This window comes from Crocodylus porosus, unplaced genomic scaffold (assembly GCF_001723895.1).
Source record: "Crocodylus porosus isolate Cpor-Errol unplaced genomic scaffold, CroPor_comp1, whole genome shotgun sequence".
Classification (NCBI taxonomy): domain Eukaryota; kingdom Metazoa; phylum Chordata; order Crocodylia; family Crocodylidae; genus Crocodylus; species Crocodylus porosus.
Genome location: NW_017728886.1, coordinates 86,006,251 through 86,025,105, shown reverse-complemented (window position 1 = coordinate 86,025,105; position 18,855 = coordinate 86,006,251). Strand labels below are relative to the sequence as shown.

General features: G+C 44.1%; 1 protein-coding gene across 2 annotated transcripts in view; it reads right to left on the bottom strand.

Annotated features, from left to right (window-relative positions):
* Positions 1-18,855, bottom strand: part of BMPER (BMP binding endothelial regulator) — a 220,837-nt gene that overhangs the window by 164,326 nt on the left and 37,656 nt on the right. For both annotated transcript variants that reach the window (XM_019538495.1, XM_019538505.1), the window contains exons 4-6: positions 4,388-4,470; positions 2,578-2,668; positions 233-315 (exon numbers count right to left, since the gene is read on the bottom strand). In XM_019538495.1, coding sequence (XP_019394040.1) covers positions 233-315; positions 2,578-2,668; positions 4,388-4,470 — 257 coding nt within the window. The remainder of the gene's footprint in view (positions 1-232; positions 316-2,577; positions 2,669-4,387; positions 4,471-18,855) is intronic.

The window sequence follows — 18,855 nt, the reverse complement described above, 5'->3', positions numbered from 1 at the left end:
TCCCCAGAATATGTTGCTTTACTTCTCAACTGGATTCAATCAGCAGAAGTGTACTAAACCTAGCATACCATAGTGCTATAAAACATACTTGGGTAGTGAAATCTTCAAAAAAAGTGAATATCAACACTCAACACTCAGAGTGTTGAGTCCCCTATATTTTTTTCCAGTTATGAAAACAATGTACCTTTGGAAGAGCATACTGGTAGAAACAATGTCAAAGACAAATACTTACAATACAAGAGCACTTAATGCATTTGTTCCCTTCTGGCTGAAATTCTTCCCCTTCCTTGTAATGTCTACCTTCAAATATACAACCTGAAAAGGAGTGTTTGGGTAAATTTGATTTGGGTCAATACATTTTTTGTTGTAATATGATCCTACCATAGAACTATGTAGAAAATAAATAATTTCTTCTTTTCAGTAATATGCATCATCTCTATATTATAGAAAGTAGGAAAAACAGTTTTGTGACAGAAAGAGAAAGAACAAGAGAATATTTTCACAGGGAATACTTTTTCAGAAGGTTTTTTATATCACTATAGTCAAGATTGGGTCAGGAATTCCATTAAAACTCCTATTTAAAGAAAAAAAAAACCCACTTGTTTTAACAGTCCTCGTGTCCTTATCCACATAAGATGTGACAAGTTGTCAGAATAAACTAAATGCACTGTGCCAGTTGTACCTCAAAAAGAATAATGTTTTGTTATTTATGACTGTGGAAAAAATAGGTTCGGGGCACAGTGGCAGAGACATTAAGGTACCTAGCTACAATTAGGAAAGCAGGTGTTCAAGCTCATGCCAAAGCCCACACTCCCCACTTGGCACACCCAGAAGGCTGTCTATTTATTTGGGCTGGGGAGTCAAAAGTAGCTAGATGTGAAACTAGGCACACCACACCCTTGGGTACTGTTGGCTATGAAAACTGGTATGCCTTACCCACACTAGCCCAATGAGCTGTTAAGGCTCAAGTAGAACTTTGACCTTGAGGGAAACAGATTTATTTGAGATATTCTCTCATAAAAATAAGCCTCCAAGCCACCCCCTTCCTGTTATATCCCAATTGTAAGTTAAACCATATTCTCATGGTTTTAATGAACCTCTGCACATTAACTGCCATACTCCAAAAACCCTCTTCCTAGTTATCCTGTGACATACCTTGCAGGGTCAATGCCTTCATCCCTGAAGTATAAAATCTAAGTGGACTTGGTTCAGCTGTCCATAAACGTCCTAAGTATTGCACTGCTGGAGAGCTAGATGTGTCTCCTTCCAAGTTACTTAAATACTTCCCAGTGCAACTTCCCTCCCCTATTCTGTGGCTTTAAGAAAAGCATCTCAATTCAGGTGCTCAAAAATCACTTCACACCATTTTTCTGCCCCCTCAAAACATTCTGTTCAACTGGCCTCCCACTGAGTAGCTTTCCTCTTCTTTCTCTATTATAGTTAGTACCTACTGTGAAACAGTAACTAGAAGTATTACGGACAGAATCATAGACAAGAGAGAATTAGGGTTGGAAGAAACCTCAGGAGGTCATCTAGTTTAGACCCTGCTCAAAGACGGACCAGCCCCAACTATATCATCCCAGGCAAGGCTTTGTCTAGCCAGATCTTAAAAACCTCCAAGGATGGAAAGTTAAAGCCAAAACGCTGTTGAATTCAATCTAATATAAGTGCTTCGCAGCCCAGGGAATCCTCAGCTCCACAGCAGAAAGAATGAAGCCTATTCATTAGGTTCCTCTCTCTCCAGATCTGGTGGTATGAGAGCTGACAGTGGGGCCTGTGCTATCACACATAACATTTAACCCCCATCCAGGCCTTGAAAGGCAGCTCCATGCAAGGCAGCTCCATGCATCAGCTTTGCTCACCTGACTGATTAGTAGGATGAGGCCAAATGCTTAGTGAGATGCCTCAAGGCAACTGAGCAGAACCTTACATAGGGCTGGTGGAAGAATATACATCACCCTCAGCTCTGACTGCAAACCTCCAAGCCTGGATGTGTTTCTTTGTTGGGTTTTTTTCCCATAATTCTGGGCTGTGACTGAAACTGGAAGCACCAAGATACCTGGATAGAACCTCTGAGGATCCCTGATAGTCTGACAAAAAAGGTTTTCTGATCACTTGTAAATGGTGTTTTCAAAACAGGCTTCCTATGGGACAAGCCCAGTGCCCATAATCTTACCAGGCCAACACTTAGCCAGTTGCTTCTCTCTCCCTAGTGGGATGCTCTCTCCTATGCATTCAAATCCATCACATCCCAAGAGTTAACTGTGTCCACATCCATACAATTTCCCATGCATGTTTAGTAAATGGAGGGAAGCCAATGGAAGAGGAAGACAGAGAGCACAAGAGGGCAACCTTCTCTCTGTCCCCAGCATGGTTTGAGCTGCTCCCCATGTCATTCCCCTGAAATAACACAGCAAGATTCACATTTGAGACATGGGGTGAAAATTAGCCAAAACCACAGTGCTGTGTAGGAGATGGGAATAGATGGGACAGCAAACTAGGCAGGGACTGGCACCATGACTGAGCAGCAAAAATGCTCATGGGAGAAGGAATATCAGAATTTTTATTAAATCTTACCTGGACATGTGGGACAACATATCCCCATCTGTTTAGAAGGGTTTTTGCAATGAACCACACACTGGATCTCAGATTCTGTTATCACTCCTTCCTGAAAAATACAGTATCCAGGAATTACAACTATGACATGCTATATTCTGGGTGCTTCTACATGTGACTCTATGTTGCCATAGCAACACACTACAGCAACATGTGGGCAAAAACTGTGACACCGCAGCTACATTGCTGTAGTGACATGTTCCTTCAGTATAGCACTTTTCTACAGCAACATAGCAGCTAAAAATCACTATGTGCCTTGTACACAGCACAGTACGGGGCTGTCACTGCACCATCATTTAGTACTTCCAAAAGGAAAACTAAATGACAGCCATGAACAACTGTGCTGTAGGGGAACGTGTAGACACACCCACAGTGTAGCAGAAGGTTTCAAAGCCCCTTTTCTTCGTGTATCTGCAACACAGTATCAAGATTCAGATTATTCCCCAGTCAAAACAGCGCTTGAGCCTTCCTGACTCCAGATGTGAGATTTACCCTATAATGCATCAGGTAAGAAACCAAGCACCTTCTTAGGAAAAGGAATCCTGCTTTATCAGGAATCCCCAGCCCATGGAAACTTGGAAGTAATCTGCTATGAAGATTTGATAGCAGCAGACCAGACACAAAGCATTCCCTTCCCTCTCCCCTTGGAGGAAAAAAGCTTAGAAAGGAGATAAAGGCCTCTCATTCTCTTGATGGAGGCTCTTATCTTTGATGCTTCTCCTGATAGGTACCAGTAAATTATCCGTTCCTTCATTTCTTCTTCAAGAAGTCCCGATGAATCTGAGGGTAAGAATCTGTATGCAAAGGTGGTTTGTTTGTTTTTTTACTGTATGCACCTTTGATTTTGTAAATACAGGAAGCCTAGTTTTCCAGTCCTAGCACTCAGGGGAAATAAGCTTACCTAGTTCTGCATTTGGGAACTTAGAATGACAGATAAGGAAATGTTCATTTCACCACTGAGAGCAAATGCAAGATTTGAGTATCATGTCAAAGAAATATCATGGACTTAGGAGACTGTAGCTCAAAATTAACTGTAGAACATAACATGCTGAAGGTACCCATATTTTAAAGTGGATAGGAATACAACTTTATAAAGTTGTTTTGTGAACACAGCTAATTTTAGTTGCCCACAATACTAATGTAGCAGGGAGAGTTTAGAAATAAGTGTCTGAATAGCTGATATTAAATGATACATATAATGGTCCTTTTGAAGATTTATAGAGAGTGTTTTAAATGGTCATTTATTCCTGTTTCTAATAGTTGGAGTGACATCAGCATTAGATCAAAAGAAAGAACTGTTCTTAAAACAGTCAACTTTTCAGGAGGCCATTGTAGTTTACCCACAAAAATGAGCAAATCAATTTGGAAGGATGAAAAAAAAGATTGCACACACTAATGTCAAACTGCAGGCACAGTTCCATGGCTTATGTACACACATGCAGTTTCTGTGCCTGAACTAGATACATGGAACTACACAATTATTATGGCTGCAAGCCTACCAATAATGCAATCTACTGCATTACTGAAACAGAAGCATGGGAGGACATATGTGTTTTTGGTTGCTTGCTTGTTTGGTTTCTGTTAGCATCTTTTTAATCAAAATGCCAAATAAGAAATAGTCAGGCATCTGAAAGAGAAATATTAACATCATAATTCATATTTTGCTAAAAATCTAGCTGATGCCGAGAAAACAAAGATAATCCCTGTGGTCAGGCTAGCACACCACCCATTGCTCATCCAGGTGATGAAGTTCATGACTTTCAGTCCTTACCTGACATTGGTATGTGACACATGGCCTGGCTGGAACTTGCCATTCCATAGAGCTGTTGTAGGCATTTCCTTCAAAAGTGCACCCTAGAGAAGAAAAAGATTCTTTTACTTTAATTACCATACAAAAGAATCCTGAGGTTGGTAATGGCATAGAAGTAGAAAAATCCTGCTTTCTCATCTCAGGGGAGGTATAGCAGAGGTGAGTACCAGGGAACAGATTTCAAGTTATGTAAAATGGTATATTGAAGTTTCATAGTTAGTAAGGTCGGAAGGGATCTGAGCAGATCATCAAGTCTGACCGCCTGCCACGGCAGAAAAGACTACTGGGGTCAAACGACCCCAGCAAGGTGATTGTCTAGCCTTGTCTTAAAGACCCCCCAGGGTAGAAGCCAGCACCACTTCGCTTGGAAGTTGGTTCCAGATCCTAGCCGCCCTGACAGTAAAGTAGTGCCTCCTGATGTCTAATCTGAATTTACCCTCTGCCAGCTTGTGACCACTATTTCTAGTCACTCCTGGTAGTGCTCGGGGGAACAGGGACTCCCCCAATGCTTGCTGGTCCCCTCTGACTAGTTTGTAACAGGCCACTAGTTCCCCCCTCCTCCTTCTCTTGTGGAGGCTGAACAGGTTCAGGTCCCATAGCCTCTCCTCACAGGACCTGCCCTGCTGCCCCCTGATCATGCAAGTGGCCCTCCTCTAGACCCTCTCCATGCTGTCCACATCCCTCTTGAAGTGCAGCGCCCAGAACTGGACGCAGTACTCCAGCTTGTGGCCTGACCAGTGCCGCATAGAGGGGGAGTATCACCTCCTTGGACCTGCTTGAGAAGCATCTGTGGATGCATGACAAGGTGCGGCTGGCCTTCCTGATTGCATCCCCACACTGCCGGCCCATGTTCATCTTGGCATCAATGATGACTCCAAGATGCTTTTCTGCCTCTGCACTGATGAGAAGGGAGTTCCCCAGCCTGTAGGTGCTAGTTCTTCCTCCACAGGTGCATCACCTTGCACTTGTCAGTGTCGAATCCCATCCTATTCTCCTCCGCCCACCCCTGTAACCTGTCTAGGTCCGATTGTAGCCTATTCCTTCCTTCTAGCGTGCCCACATCCCCCAACATCTTAGCGTCATGAGCAAGTTAATGGAGCTTTGCCAATTCATACCAGCTAAAAACCTGAACAAATTCCTTGGCACAGTAGTCAAAATCAAGGCAAAAAACCCTCTGTATTTATCATAATAGAAGACGTAATTACAGCAAGGAATAAAATATCCAAAACCCCAAAATAAATTGGAAACTGAGATTTCAAGCTGAAATACAATGGAAATAGTTGCTTAGAAACACTATTTCAAAATTGAACATTTTTGTTTTGATATTTTCAAAATATTTTGTGAAAAAATCAAGTCTCTTGACCAAAACCTCTAAAGACAGTCTTTCCTCATCTATTTTACCCAACACCCACTGAAGTCAAGGGTAAACTTCCCAGTTTCTTTGGTTGGCCTTGGACAGCCTCAGCCTCAGTATATAGCCCCTATCCACCTTGAAAATAAATAGTAAAAGCTTCAATGAGTCAATCCCACTTTATTTAAAACTTCACCTGTTACAGATGAAATCTGTAACTCCAACAGCCCTGTTCACTGTTTTCCCCCTTTAAGTCTGGTCTGTAGGGCTGTATATACAATTCACCCAAACATGCTTGAGAAAATCTTTTTGTCAGCACTGCCACACATATTCAAGACACTTTTGAAGTAATGACGAAAAATTAGCAGATGTCCTACATCATCAGCATTTAAAGCTCAAGATAAAAGAATCCAAAGGACACTGGAATACACAGGATCAAAGTAATACAGAGTTATAATATCACATAACAAATCTGTATGCAGTACAAAATGTAATTAGAAGGTGATGTACATTAATCAGCTTAAGAACTTGCTAATTTCAATGATATCTTAGGTAACCAAATGCCTATACAACAGTCCATTTGTTAGCTCCTAAAACAAGTCTTCTAATTAGAAGTTTCACTACACAGACCATCAGTTCTGCACTAGTCAAAGACACAATGAAGTAGAGTTTATAGATGCTGCCAAGAAAATTAAAAGAGTATAAGTTAAATACTAATGTCACTTCTAAATGATATAACTATGCCTATAAAAGATAATTATCAAGTTTATGATGCCATACACAGAGGTAATGTGGACTACTGACAAAATAAAAGGTCATATTCTCACTTGAGGTAAGTCAGTATACCTACATTAACTTCAAAGGAGCTATGACAACTTATATCAGCTGAAAATTTGGCCGAGAGAGTCACTGCAAATTCACTGGCCCAAAAGAGACATGATTCCACAGCAAAGCAGTTCATGCACCAGGCTCAAGAATCCAGCAGTGAAGAATGATAAATGGAGTAGACTTCTTCCTCCTGGCAGTGTAAAGACTTACAGGTGCATGAAGCCCAAAATACCTTAGGGTCAAAAGCATTAAACAAATTAAAAATTAGGAAGACTCTAAACAGAATGTTTTCCTTCAAAAAGTGAAAACCATTGGCATTTGTTTCCCGAATCCAAGATATGCCACTGGAGTAAGTAGCATAATATGGGCTAAAGCAGGAGTAGGCAAAGTCTGGCCCACAGGCCAGATCCAACCAGCAGTGGACTCCATTTCCCAGCAGCCCCTGCCCGCATGGCTGGAGCCTGTCTCCAGCCTTGCCCTTGTGATAGCACAAGACTGGGGTTGCCATGGAGACTAGCCCCAGCTACACTGGCAGGGTGCATGGCAGGGTGGGTGTTGGGACTCAGAGGTTTCTGGACCCAGCTCAATTGTACCGACACTTGGCAAGAGACTGACATATCTGGTTTCTGGACTCTTATTCTTAGCTGCAACCATACTGCCTCCGGAACCCATTATATCTGTTACGGTTCAATAAACTTGCTTTTAGTTTAGGACAACCGTGTCTTAGTCTCCTTAACTAATATAAGACCCATTATAGTGTCAGAGGGACAAAACCAGCGCAGAAGGAACCTGCAACATACCTATAGGCTGAGGAACACCCTTCTCAACAACACAGAGGCTGAGAGAGATCTTGGAGTCATTGTTGACTCCAGGATGGACACGAGCCACCAATGCAAGGAAGCGGTCAGTAAGGCTAACCACACCTTGTCATGCATCTACAAGATCCATCACAAGCAGGTCCAGGGAAGTGATCCTTCCCCTCTATGTGGTGCTGGTCAGGCCACAGTTGGAGTACTGCATCCAGTTCTGGGCACCACACTTCAGGAAGGATGTGGATAACACTGAGAGGGTCCAGAGGAAGGCCACCCACATGATCAGGGGGCAGCAAAGCAGGCCCTACAAAGATAGACTAAAGAGCCTGAATCTAGTCAGCCTCCACAAGAGAAGACTGAGAGCAGATCTGGTGGCTGTCTATAAACTCACCAAGGGGACCAGCAGAAAATAGGTGAGGCTCTGTTCCCTGAGGCACCACCTGGGATAATAAGAACTAACAGATACAAATTGACTGAGAGTAGGTTCAGGCTTGGTATTGGAGGTGTTACTTTATGGTTAGGACTGCCAGGCTCTGGAATGGGCTACCAAGGGAAGTGGTGCTCTCCTCTACCTTAGGGTCTTCAAGAGGAGGTTGGATAGATATGTGGCTGGGATATTATGATACCAGCACTTGTTCCTGCCCAGGGCAACCCTAGAAACTATGAAACTATGAAACACAAGGCAGGCGGCTGCTTTGGAGCCCTAGGATATTGTGGCAGGGAAAGCTTGGTCTGGGGCCAGGGCAGAGCTGCGATCTGTAGCCTGAATGCTCAGGACAGGGGTGCATAGGCAGCAGATCATGGTTCTGCCCCAGCTCAGAACCAGACTATCACAGCTGCAAGGAGACAGGGCAGAGCTGTGATCTGTAGCCTGCATGCTCCAGACAGGGGCACACAGGCAGCTGATTGCGGCTGCACCCCTGCTGTGGAGCAGGCTGTCAGCATTGCAAGGAGCCAGGAAAAAACCATGATCCGCTCCCTGTGTGCCCCTGCCTGGAGAATGCAGGCTGCGTATTGCAACTCTGCCCTGGCCCTGGACCAAGCTGACCCTGCTGCAAAATCCCAGCAGCTCTGGAGCAGTCCACTGCTTTCCCTGCCACCTGCCCTGCCAACACAGCTGGGGCCAGTCTCCATGGCAACACCAGCTTCGCACTATCACAGCACAGCTGTGGCTGGCGTCTCCATGGAGACCATCCCAAGCCATGTGGGCAGAGGCTGCTGGGAAATGGAGTCTGACTACCAGCTGGATCTGCCATTTTGCCCACCCCTGGGCTAGAGATGATGATTGTAACATTATTTCTGAGGCAGCTGTGGGTATAGGTAAGGGAAATAGGAGGACAGAGGTCCTGATGTCACTCATAAAAACTGAACAAGTTTCGTAGGGTAACCAGCCTTTTCCTGCTTCTCAAACATCATATGCTTTTAATAGAATCCTTTTGAAGCATATATCCATCCTGCCTTCTGCATTTTCCCTAAATCAGTGCCAAAGTAGAACAAGCTGGAAAATCTGGTAATTCATAATTGGTTGTTCTTTATGAAAATAAAGGTCAGTTTCTTAATTAATTCTTATTGCTCAGCTACCTCAGAGGTGAACCTACATGAAGGAAGCATCTACACGAGATATGTTAATGTGCCTTAGCTCAATTTACTATGCAGTAAGGGTGCATGTCTACACATGCATGCCCTTACTGCACAGTGAAAATAGATAATTGCAACAACATTTCATATCTCCAAATGCAGGTATAAAATTTAGTTGTGATTAGTTAATGCACAGTAATGCACATGTAGATGTAACCCAGCACTAAATTTAGTGCCAGGTCTGCCCTGCCAGTAGGCGCCTGGCCTGAGTCTACCCCCAGGGCTCCTGGCTTAGACCCTCTCCTGGGCCAGACCTAGGCTGCTCTCTGACAGCCCCTAGCTGCAGGCTATAAAAATCTGCAACCATTTTGTGCCTTGGGGCACACTGCACAGAAGCCTGGTGCCTCCTGTGCAATACGCAGGAACACTGCAGGCCTCATGCGCCCCCTTGGCCTGAGTACAGGCTGCCTCTGCCTGGCCTGTCCCCTTTCCAGAGCTGCTGCTCAGCCACAGGTGAGTGTTGCAAATGGCTGCAGCTTGTTGCAGCCTTTGCCCAGCCCCGCCCCTGCCCTGTCCCCAGTCCTGGCCTCTACTCCTGCCCCCATTCCCTGCCTGACCCACCTGCACTCCCCTGGCACCAGGCTGCCCCCACTACAGATCCCAGAGAGACAGGACACAGTTCAGAACTGTATTCATCAACCCAGGTTCCCACAGCTGAGGGGTCATGGGCCTCTCATACCTCGAGGAAGGTGCCAATGCTGAAGGTGATGTCCTTCTCAGCAGTGGGGGACAGAGACATGTAGCACCATCACAGGTAGCCCTCCAGGCAGCAGTGGAGGTTGTGGGGCAGCCCGGGCTTGCCCTCCCCCCCATTGTCATGATCCCAAGCCAGGAGCACAGATGTGCCCCTTTCACTGGTTGTCTGGGAGCTCCACACACCCCAAACCTGGGTGCTGTGGGCTGGGTGGCAGCGCAGCAGAATGGCTGTCCTGCATGGGGGGCAGTGGGGTCTGGAGCCATGGTAGCAGGTGCTGCCAGAAGCCTGGCCTGTCCCACCCTGAGAAAGGGACAGGGGAGGCAAACTGCCTGAAGCCAGCACCCAGCAGGTTGCAAGCCTCAGTGCAGCAAGCAGGGATGTGGGGCTCAGCCAGTGGCCACCTAGGCCTGGACCTGCCTGGCCAACTTAGCATGCTCCCTGGGCACCCATGCATGGCCAACACCCAATCTGAGGCTGGACAGCGCATGGCCTCTGGTGCAGAGCATCTTACCTATGAACTGTTGCAAACTCTCACAAAAGGCTTCTGTCTTCTGTCTCAGACCCAGCAGGGATGCAGGCTCTGGGCTGCTTCCACCCAATGCTGGAGCCATATGGATGCATCAGCTGCAGCAGCAGTGCACCCTGGATAGGACCATCCTGCTCCAGCAGCTGATGGCAGTGGCAGAGGAGCAGGAGGCATGGGAGCAGGCCTGGCAGGCAGAGGACATTGCCTGGAACACTACCCAGAAGGAGACACGGGACAAGTGCACAGGGCAAGGAAGCACTGCAGGTGGATGGAGGGCCTGGAGTGGGAATGCATTGAGCTGCTCCAGCAGCAGGTGGCTATCCAGGCAGTAGAAGCCAAAGATGCTGACCACCAAACCTAGACACTATCCTGGCCTTGGTGGTCATGTCCATGCCCCCTGCTGCCAGGCCTCTGGGTCCCACCCACCAACCTGCAACAGGCCAACCACCTGGCCCAGCCCCTGCCCCAGACCTGCTACCACCCACCTGGGCCCAGCCCCACTGCTCTGCCCTGCACCATGCACCTGAGGACCTGAACTGCCTCACAGGGACACTGAGGCTGCACGAGGGCAGAGGGGAAGCTTCCCGCCCTAGGGAGCGCCTTCCCGGGTGGCCACAGCATGAGCCTGCCACCCACTGGGGTTGCTGCGGACCCCAAACCCAAAGGGGAATGGTCTGAGGCTGGGGTGCTGGGCAGCTGACCCTAGGCTCTGTACCCTAGGTCCCCCCCAACCTCACTGTCCCCAACTCTGGGACATAAAAACAGAGACCTTGTAAATTTTTTGATGTTGAAAGTGGGTTTTTTATTGTTGGTGGGTGGGAAGGGAGGGGGAGGGGGTCGGAAGGGCTGTGTTTTTTGGGGAGGGGACTCTGTTGAGTGGGGAGGGGAGAGGGATTGGGGTGGGTATTGTTAGAGAAATAAAGTTTTTTTGTTTCAAACATGTGCATGTCCTGAGAGTTGTACTGGGGATGGGAAGGGGGTAAGAGGTTTGTGGGCAGTAGGGCAGGTGGGCTGGAGCAGGGACTGCAGGAGGAGAGGGTTGTCCAGGGCCTCACCCAGTGCTCTGGCCCCCACTGGCAGGTATGTGGGTCTTCTGGGGCCTAAGCAAAGTACCACAGATGATGGGACTTCTAACTGTGGCAGCGTGTGGTGCCCCAGGAGCTGGCAATGTGGCTGGAAGCTCCATCAGATGGTAGACATACAATTTAAAGCTGGATAGAAACCAGATAAAGATATTACACATTTTCCAGCTTTAACTTTATAGCTAGATGGACTTTTATATGGTGTGATAGTTAATACTTTGCATGTGTAGTGGTCTAAATTAATCGTGCAATTAACCAGGATACACAGTATATTTTATCTGCACTCATCCCCAATATGTACTTACAAAAAAAGTGTATTTTTTAATTTGAGAAATGCATTCTTTTTTGTTTTTAACCTTTTCATGTTTTCTAATAAACATATTTAATGATAGTTTCTTGATAAAAAAGCATCCTTTTCAAAAAGGCAAGGCAGAACAATCAATGTAATTTAGATCAGATTTAAAATTGTGTCAGTTTTTATTTGAATGGGTTATTTCTATCTGGTTTGTAAGTCTCTGGGCTTTCTAAATTAATTTGAAAACTTTTGCTATGGCAATTTTAGATTACAAATGTGTAACAAGCTGTTTTTTTAAGAGACCACTACGGAGAAGGCATATGGATTTTGCAAAATTGTTATGAAGGAAAAAAAACTTTTTTAAAATGAAGGCTTGGGTGCTACTTTTAAGAATTAAACAATTTCTGTAATTTTCCCAAGTAAATGAACCCTTCTACAATTCAGGGAGTAGATTTCTGCCAATAATCATGAATATTTAAACTCCTAAGGCTGGGGATTTTTTTCAAAATTACCCAAGCAACTTCATTTCACAGTCCCAATGACTTCAAACTGCAAACCCTGACAGGGGACTTCAACCTGTTTGAAGAATTTCAGTTTCATTGACTTGTGAAAGTTCAGTATGGGCTCAGTTCTCCAAAAAATCTAAGCATTCTGCCCCCAGTACAGGAAAGCACATAAGCATGCATTTGATTTTAAGCACTGCAAGGGGACTATACAAGTGCTCATAGATAACTGTGGTTCTAAATGTTTTGTTGGATCATGGTCAAACCACTAAGCACCGTACAGGATCAAGCCCTATATCGGTACATACAGACATTGGAGGAGGTTAGATCACATTAATAATGGCCATCCAATCTAACTTAGTTTGCCCAGATGTAGACCTTACACTTAGAGCTCTAGTAAGGTGGATCTAAGTACAAACTGTACAAACATTCAGGAAGTTTAGATCAGCTGAAAAATGGCCAACCTGATCTAGATGAACCCTACCTTGGATGTAGTTTAACTTAGATTGGGTCCAGCAAGACCAGTCTAAATGAACATCTGTACAGTTCCCAGCACAACCCCAGAGCTGGAAAAGCCCAGCTGCTAGCCTCAGTCCTAGGGCTGTGCTTTTCTGGCACCCAGCTATTTTTATACCTCCCCCCCCAGCCCCTCGCCCACCTCCAGATGGACCAGCCAGCCTCCCTGAGCCTGCCAAAAAAACCCATCCCACAAGCCACTCTCAGTGCCAGGAGCTGGTCAAATTAAGTCAGGGTGCAGGGAAGGGCAGGCAGGATGGGGAGAATTGCTCATCTGGGGGTGGGTGGTTTGGGGGACTAAGCAGCCCCTGCTGCAGGGGGGGAGGGTGATAACCCCCCATTCCCTGAAGCTCCACCCTCTGCAAACTGCTAGTCCCCCTGATCACACCAAACCTTTCTGGACCCCAACAACACCCTGTATTCCACACCCCCCCAGATCCCCTAAGTCTTCTAGCAAACCCCACTAGCTCTCTGATCCCTGCCAATTCCCACCATGGACTCCACCAGCCCCCCTGATCCCACCAATCCTCCCACAGACTCCATTAGCTCTGTTGCTGGGCATCTGGGGTACCAGCAACTTTCAGTTGCCAATACACCACTAGCACAATCATCCAACTGCTCCAGAAGCTTTTTTTTTTCTGCTTGCTCCCAGCCCCCACAAGTTGGTGACTGGTGTGCTTACCCCAATCACCTTCCCCTAGAATGCCATTGCTCCTTGACCAGCAGTGTGTCCTCTCCCATAACTGTATGCTTTTATCTATCCTTTTATATTTCCCAAATCTGAACCCACAAAGCACTTTTCAAACTGAAAAAAAACAAAGCCTACATACTGGCTAGTCTCTCAGAACTACTTTCAATATTCCTGTCTCAGCAAACACAGGGAAGGCAAGATTTTCTGAACCCACTTAATCACACTATGAAAGTTTCTGAGACTCTGAGATTTCAAAATCAGCTGAATAAAAGCTTTCTGCTTCAATAAGCTTATTTAAACAGGCAGAATTCTAGCAACTACATAACTGAACATGAACCACATTTGGTTACCTGACATAAAATGATATCAGTGAAAGCATCACACTTCATTCTGTACAACTGACTACAATGAAACGCTTCTTTAAGATCCTAAAAATCCTTTTAATTTCTAGCAGATATCATTATGTTAATTGTTACATCCTCTATCCAACACTGGGATGGGGGGAAAAGCTCCTGGCCTTCCTTGATTTTATCCAAACAGAGCCTGAATACTTACTTGTGTACATAAACACTAAATTCCTCTTTACATGCATCTTAAATACTTACTTAAAGCACAAAGGAAAGAATGAACTAGTTTCACAGGTGACTGGTAGGGGGGATATGAGGAGGCATGAGCCCCCCCTGAGATTGGCTCCTGACTCAGCACCGCTCAGGATGGGGCAGGTGTTTTTGCCACGCGGGCCAGTGGAATGTTGTGGGGGCAATAAGCTACAGCACACAAGTACAGGAGTTGGCCCACCCCTGGGCCTGCCCACAAATTGTGCCCCTTCAGACTCAGGATGCACCAGTTATCCCTGGGTAGTTTTTATTTCAGAGAGAAGTAGTTAGCCATATAAGTCTGATGTCAGGCAGAAGGCAGGGTAGATTTATACCTTACAGACTGACAAAATCAGACATGTATAAGCTTTCATAAGCAACAGGTCACCTCTGATGAAGTAAGCTACTGTATATCAAAGCTTATGAATCTCTGATTTAGTTAAGTCTATGAGGTGCAAATCTACCCTGCATTTGGCTGGGTTTATTTTAACAGACCAATTATGATTTACACCCACTGAAAACCTGACCCTAATTTCCAGTCTCTTCTATGGCTTTCCTCTGTTTTATTAATGTAAAATATTAACTTTCAGTTAGTTGCAGGTTTGCTTCTATAGCTACCTGGAACCAAACTATTCAGATAAGTCCCAAATAAGTATGCAAGGTTTAGGCTGCTTATCTGCAGCAAACCAAACCACTAAAGCTTTTGAAGCCAGTCCATTGTTGTATATAAAACGAAACTGCTTGTTACCTACTAGCAACCCGATAAAGTCCCACTCATTCTCTAGATCTAGATGTAGGTCTTTATCTAAACAGTAAATGCAAACAAAATAGCTAAATCAGTTGCAATTTGCACCGTTAGCTATTTCAAGTCAATTCAGCAAATGCCATACATATTTAAGATTAAAATACCCAAGTTTAAAATAATATTATATAATGTATGATGTGTTTGTTTGTAACAGAGCACTCTTATTCTATTCAAAGACTAGATCTGGAAAAAAAAACTTAATGTATGAATTGTAATCAATTTAGTTATGCTTGTTCTATTTACCACACAGACAAGCCAATAGTCAATAAGCTACTTGGTATCTCACTCTGTGTATGGCTTTTTAATGAATGCTTTTCCCTCACTTTCCCCAGCGACACATGACAATATAATAAAAAAGGCAAAATTGGCTGGAAAAGACAAGCTCAAAGTACTAATACTTAGGCAGTATCTTCAGAAGTTCATTAAAAACAAGCCTTTATTATTCAACTTGACATTGCCTAACAAGATTCCAGCAGGATTTTTTGCTTCTTTTCAGCTAATGGGAATTTTATAGACAAGTCATTTCCTACAGTCCCAAGAGAAAGCAAGAGAGTGACATACTACAGATTGGCTCTTTGTCCCCGTTTTCTACATCATCTTTCTTCTCCTATTTTTCTTTCTTTTCCTCCTCCTACGAGGTAAAAAGTAACCTTTCTATTGGCATGAAAAATAAACATCAGCAAAAAGAAAGCAAAGTAGCAAGACATGTTCTATTTAATTTTTGATAAATTATTCCTCAGGGAAAAGCACAGGCAAACTAATGCAGAAATACCAGATCAAGCCAAAAAGCCCTTGCAAATTCAGCCATATTTCACTAACAATAAACTTGTTGGCTGAGTTTAAACAAACTGCAAATTCCATAGATAGATATATTTAAATATATCTTCATATGTGAAAAATGCCGCAGTCAGTAGCAAACTAAAATTCTAAGTAGAGACAAATCTGCAGATACTGAGAATCTAGTATTCCACTTCTGGTTTGTATTTATCAGTTCATTTGCATAAAACATTCTTAAAGGCTTATTGGCCTCTTTTGTTTATCTCTTAGTTGAGTGAAATGCACATAAAGAAGCTAAACAAAATGCTCTGAATTGTTTCGGTCCTGCACTAATAGTGCAAATCCAGCTGCTTCTGTCATAGCCACCAGGAGTGCATCCAAACATGCGCACACATGGGTTTCTCCAAGGACAAATAAAAGCAGCACATAGTTCTGCCACTGCTACTTGTCTCTAGGGAATGCCCATGCATGTGTGCTCTGGCACGTGGCAAGTTACCCCAGGTGGGGTAGGGGAGCCTGGGGTCAGCACCTAGGCTGGCCCCACCAGCTTTACCTGGGGTCTTGGAGGCTTCCCAGGGCTCCCAAGGCAGAAACCCAGTGCACAGAGCTCAGTGTAGAAAAACTGTGTCCATATAGGAAGTTATCATAGAACTAACATACACAGCTAGTATACTGTATATTCACATTTTAGATTCCTATCCATTAACTTCCCTGAATAAACACACCCTTGTAGCTATAGTTAGAACCTGGCTTAAATCCCAAAATGTATGTTTTAATGTCACTTCAAAAAACCATAATTAATTATAGTAACTGAATATTTCATATTCAGGAAGACCAGAATTCTTGCCTGTGCTATTCCATAGCACAATATTTCATTTTTAAATGTATCAGAGAAGCATCAGAGAAGCATATTTAATAAACACTAAAGTCATTAATAAAACAATTTTAAAATTAGCATCCAGTATTTAACAAAACAAAAAAAAGATCAAATTGCATATGAAAAAGAGAGCATGGGACAACTTAGAACAAGATAAAACATGCCCATAGCAACAAATGCCTTTATATCTTATCTCTGGCCAGTGATTATATCTTTGCATATCTATAGAAGCTGCATATTACTAAGAACATGGAAGCATTAGTAGGATTATGGCTCACAGTGATAATAAGCATGATTTAACCACCTCTAATCCAGTAACAAAACTTATTCAGAAAACAAATAATTTGTCATTAGAGATGGAGAGTGCCCCAAATTAAAATGACATATCTCGGTCCATCTAAATACAAAAAGCTGCCAAATCCATTTTTATAAACATTAGTTACAAAAAGGACATATTGAACAAAGGTTTATTATTTCAGAGTATAAAGTTTTTAGAATATCGTTGCCAGACCAGATCTATAAGAAGTATGCCATCCCATCCCCCAGTTTAGCAATATACTTGTGTCTGTGTCAAATTACAAACCCATCTTCAGTTTCATTGAAATCATTGGGGTTCCTCATGTTTATTTGTATTTGCATTTTTAACTGCAATGCTTAAGCTCCCCAGCCCTTAACCGGGCCTCTATTACACAGGCCAGTTACAGACATTACACTTTTACCAGTATAAGTGATCAGAAACCAATCTATACTTGTAACAAAACATAAATTTGGTGCACCCAATGTGTGTTCTGTTCACGACAGGTCTAAACTACACCACTTACAGAAAACAGCATAACTTAGATTGGTTCTGCCTTGGCTTTTTAAATGTCTGTACCTAGCCTAAGTGCTATACAAACACAGAACAAAAAAGATAGCTGCCCCAAAGAGTTTCCAACCGAAGTACTCAAAAGCTTAAAGTACAGCACAAGTTTAAGATATTAATTATGAATCTAGATCATTGAATTATTACTTGAATAAAACTTGGTTGAAGTTTTACAGATAACATATTGCTTTTTTAATTTCAGAAGCTTTTACCTGCTACTCATTTTCTTTCCAATCACAAAGGCTGTTTTTCAATTCCATTTGTTTTAGAGGTGCACCGATACATTGGTCTGGTATTGGATCACCACCAATATAAAGAAAATTGGCTGTATCGGAAGTCAGCCTGATGTGGCCAATAATGTGGCCAATAAATGGCCCATGCATGCATGCAGCCACAGTGCAGCACATAGGTGGTGAGGAGCACAGGCCAGCAGCTTGGAGAGCTGCATGCAGTTGGTAAGTCTGTTGTGGTGGATGGGGAGTGGGGCATGGGGGGGGCAGATCAAGGCCCCCACAGTGAGGGAGGGAGTAGGGCTGAGGCAGGGGCAAGGGCAGGTGCTGCACAGCTAGGGTGGGGCACGGTATGGAGCCACAGCTCGTCTGGGAGATATGGGGGGGTGGGGGTTGTTCCCACCACTGCATACACGCCGGAAGGCCAGGGGGGGAACAGGTGCCCCTGGATCTGCACAGGAGGCGGGGGGGAGCAGGCAGCTGCTGCTGCAAGCTGAGGCCAGGGCGGGCCAGGCTGCACTAGGGATGGGCAGCAGTGGCAGCACTGGGAGGGGAGTTATGTTTTAATATTTCTTCCAGGAGGGTGGTAAAATGTTTGCATGGGGTTTTGGATTCAGAAATCTCTAGCAATTTATCCCTTTCTATTCCCTGCTCAAAGGACCTCTAATACACCAGGGAACCGAAAAAAAACAAAACCTGGCTGAATCAGAAATTCTTTACTTCATCAAGTGAGTACTTTTCAGCACTCTTTCAACATGCTTATAATGTGTTCTAGCATATTATCTCACTAGGTCACTATAAAAAAAGACACATTTTCTACTTAATTTAATTACATTTCTAATTCAGATAAGTGTTGTAATTCTGTAATGAGCACCACAATTCATGTATCAGCCAAAAAAAACTAGTTATTTAAGAGTTAGTTCATTCTGTCTCTGAAGCACTGTCAAGATGGAAAGTGCTAGCTAAGAAATAATTGCATTTTTTGCAGTGCTGTACAGATCTCTTTTTTTGGAAAAAGTATGTTAAACTATTATCAGATTCAGGTAGCATCCAGCAAATCAGTACATTACTTTTGTTTAAGTGTATAAGAAAAAGGGTTATAGTGATTTTCTGTGTTGCTGTTCATGTCTTATCCCTATTCACCACGTGGGTTGGAGGTAGTTTCATAGTTTCATAGTAGCTAGAGTCGGAAGGGACCTAGGTAGATCATCTAGTCCGACCCCCTGCCTTAGCAGGAAAGAGCACCGGGGTCAGATGACCCCGGCAAGGTGTTCATCTAACTTCCTTTTAAAAATCCCCAGGCTAGGAGCCTGCACCACTTCCCCTGGAAGCCGGTTCCAGGC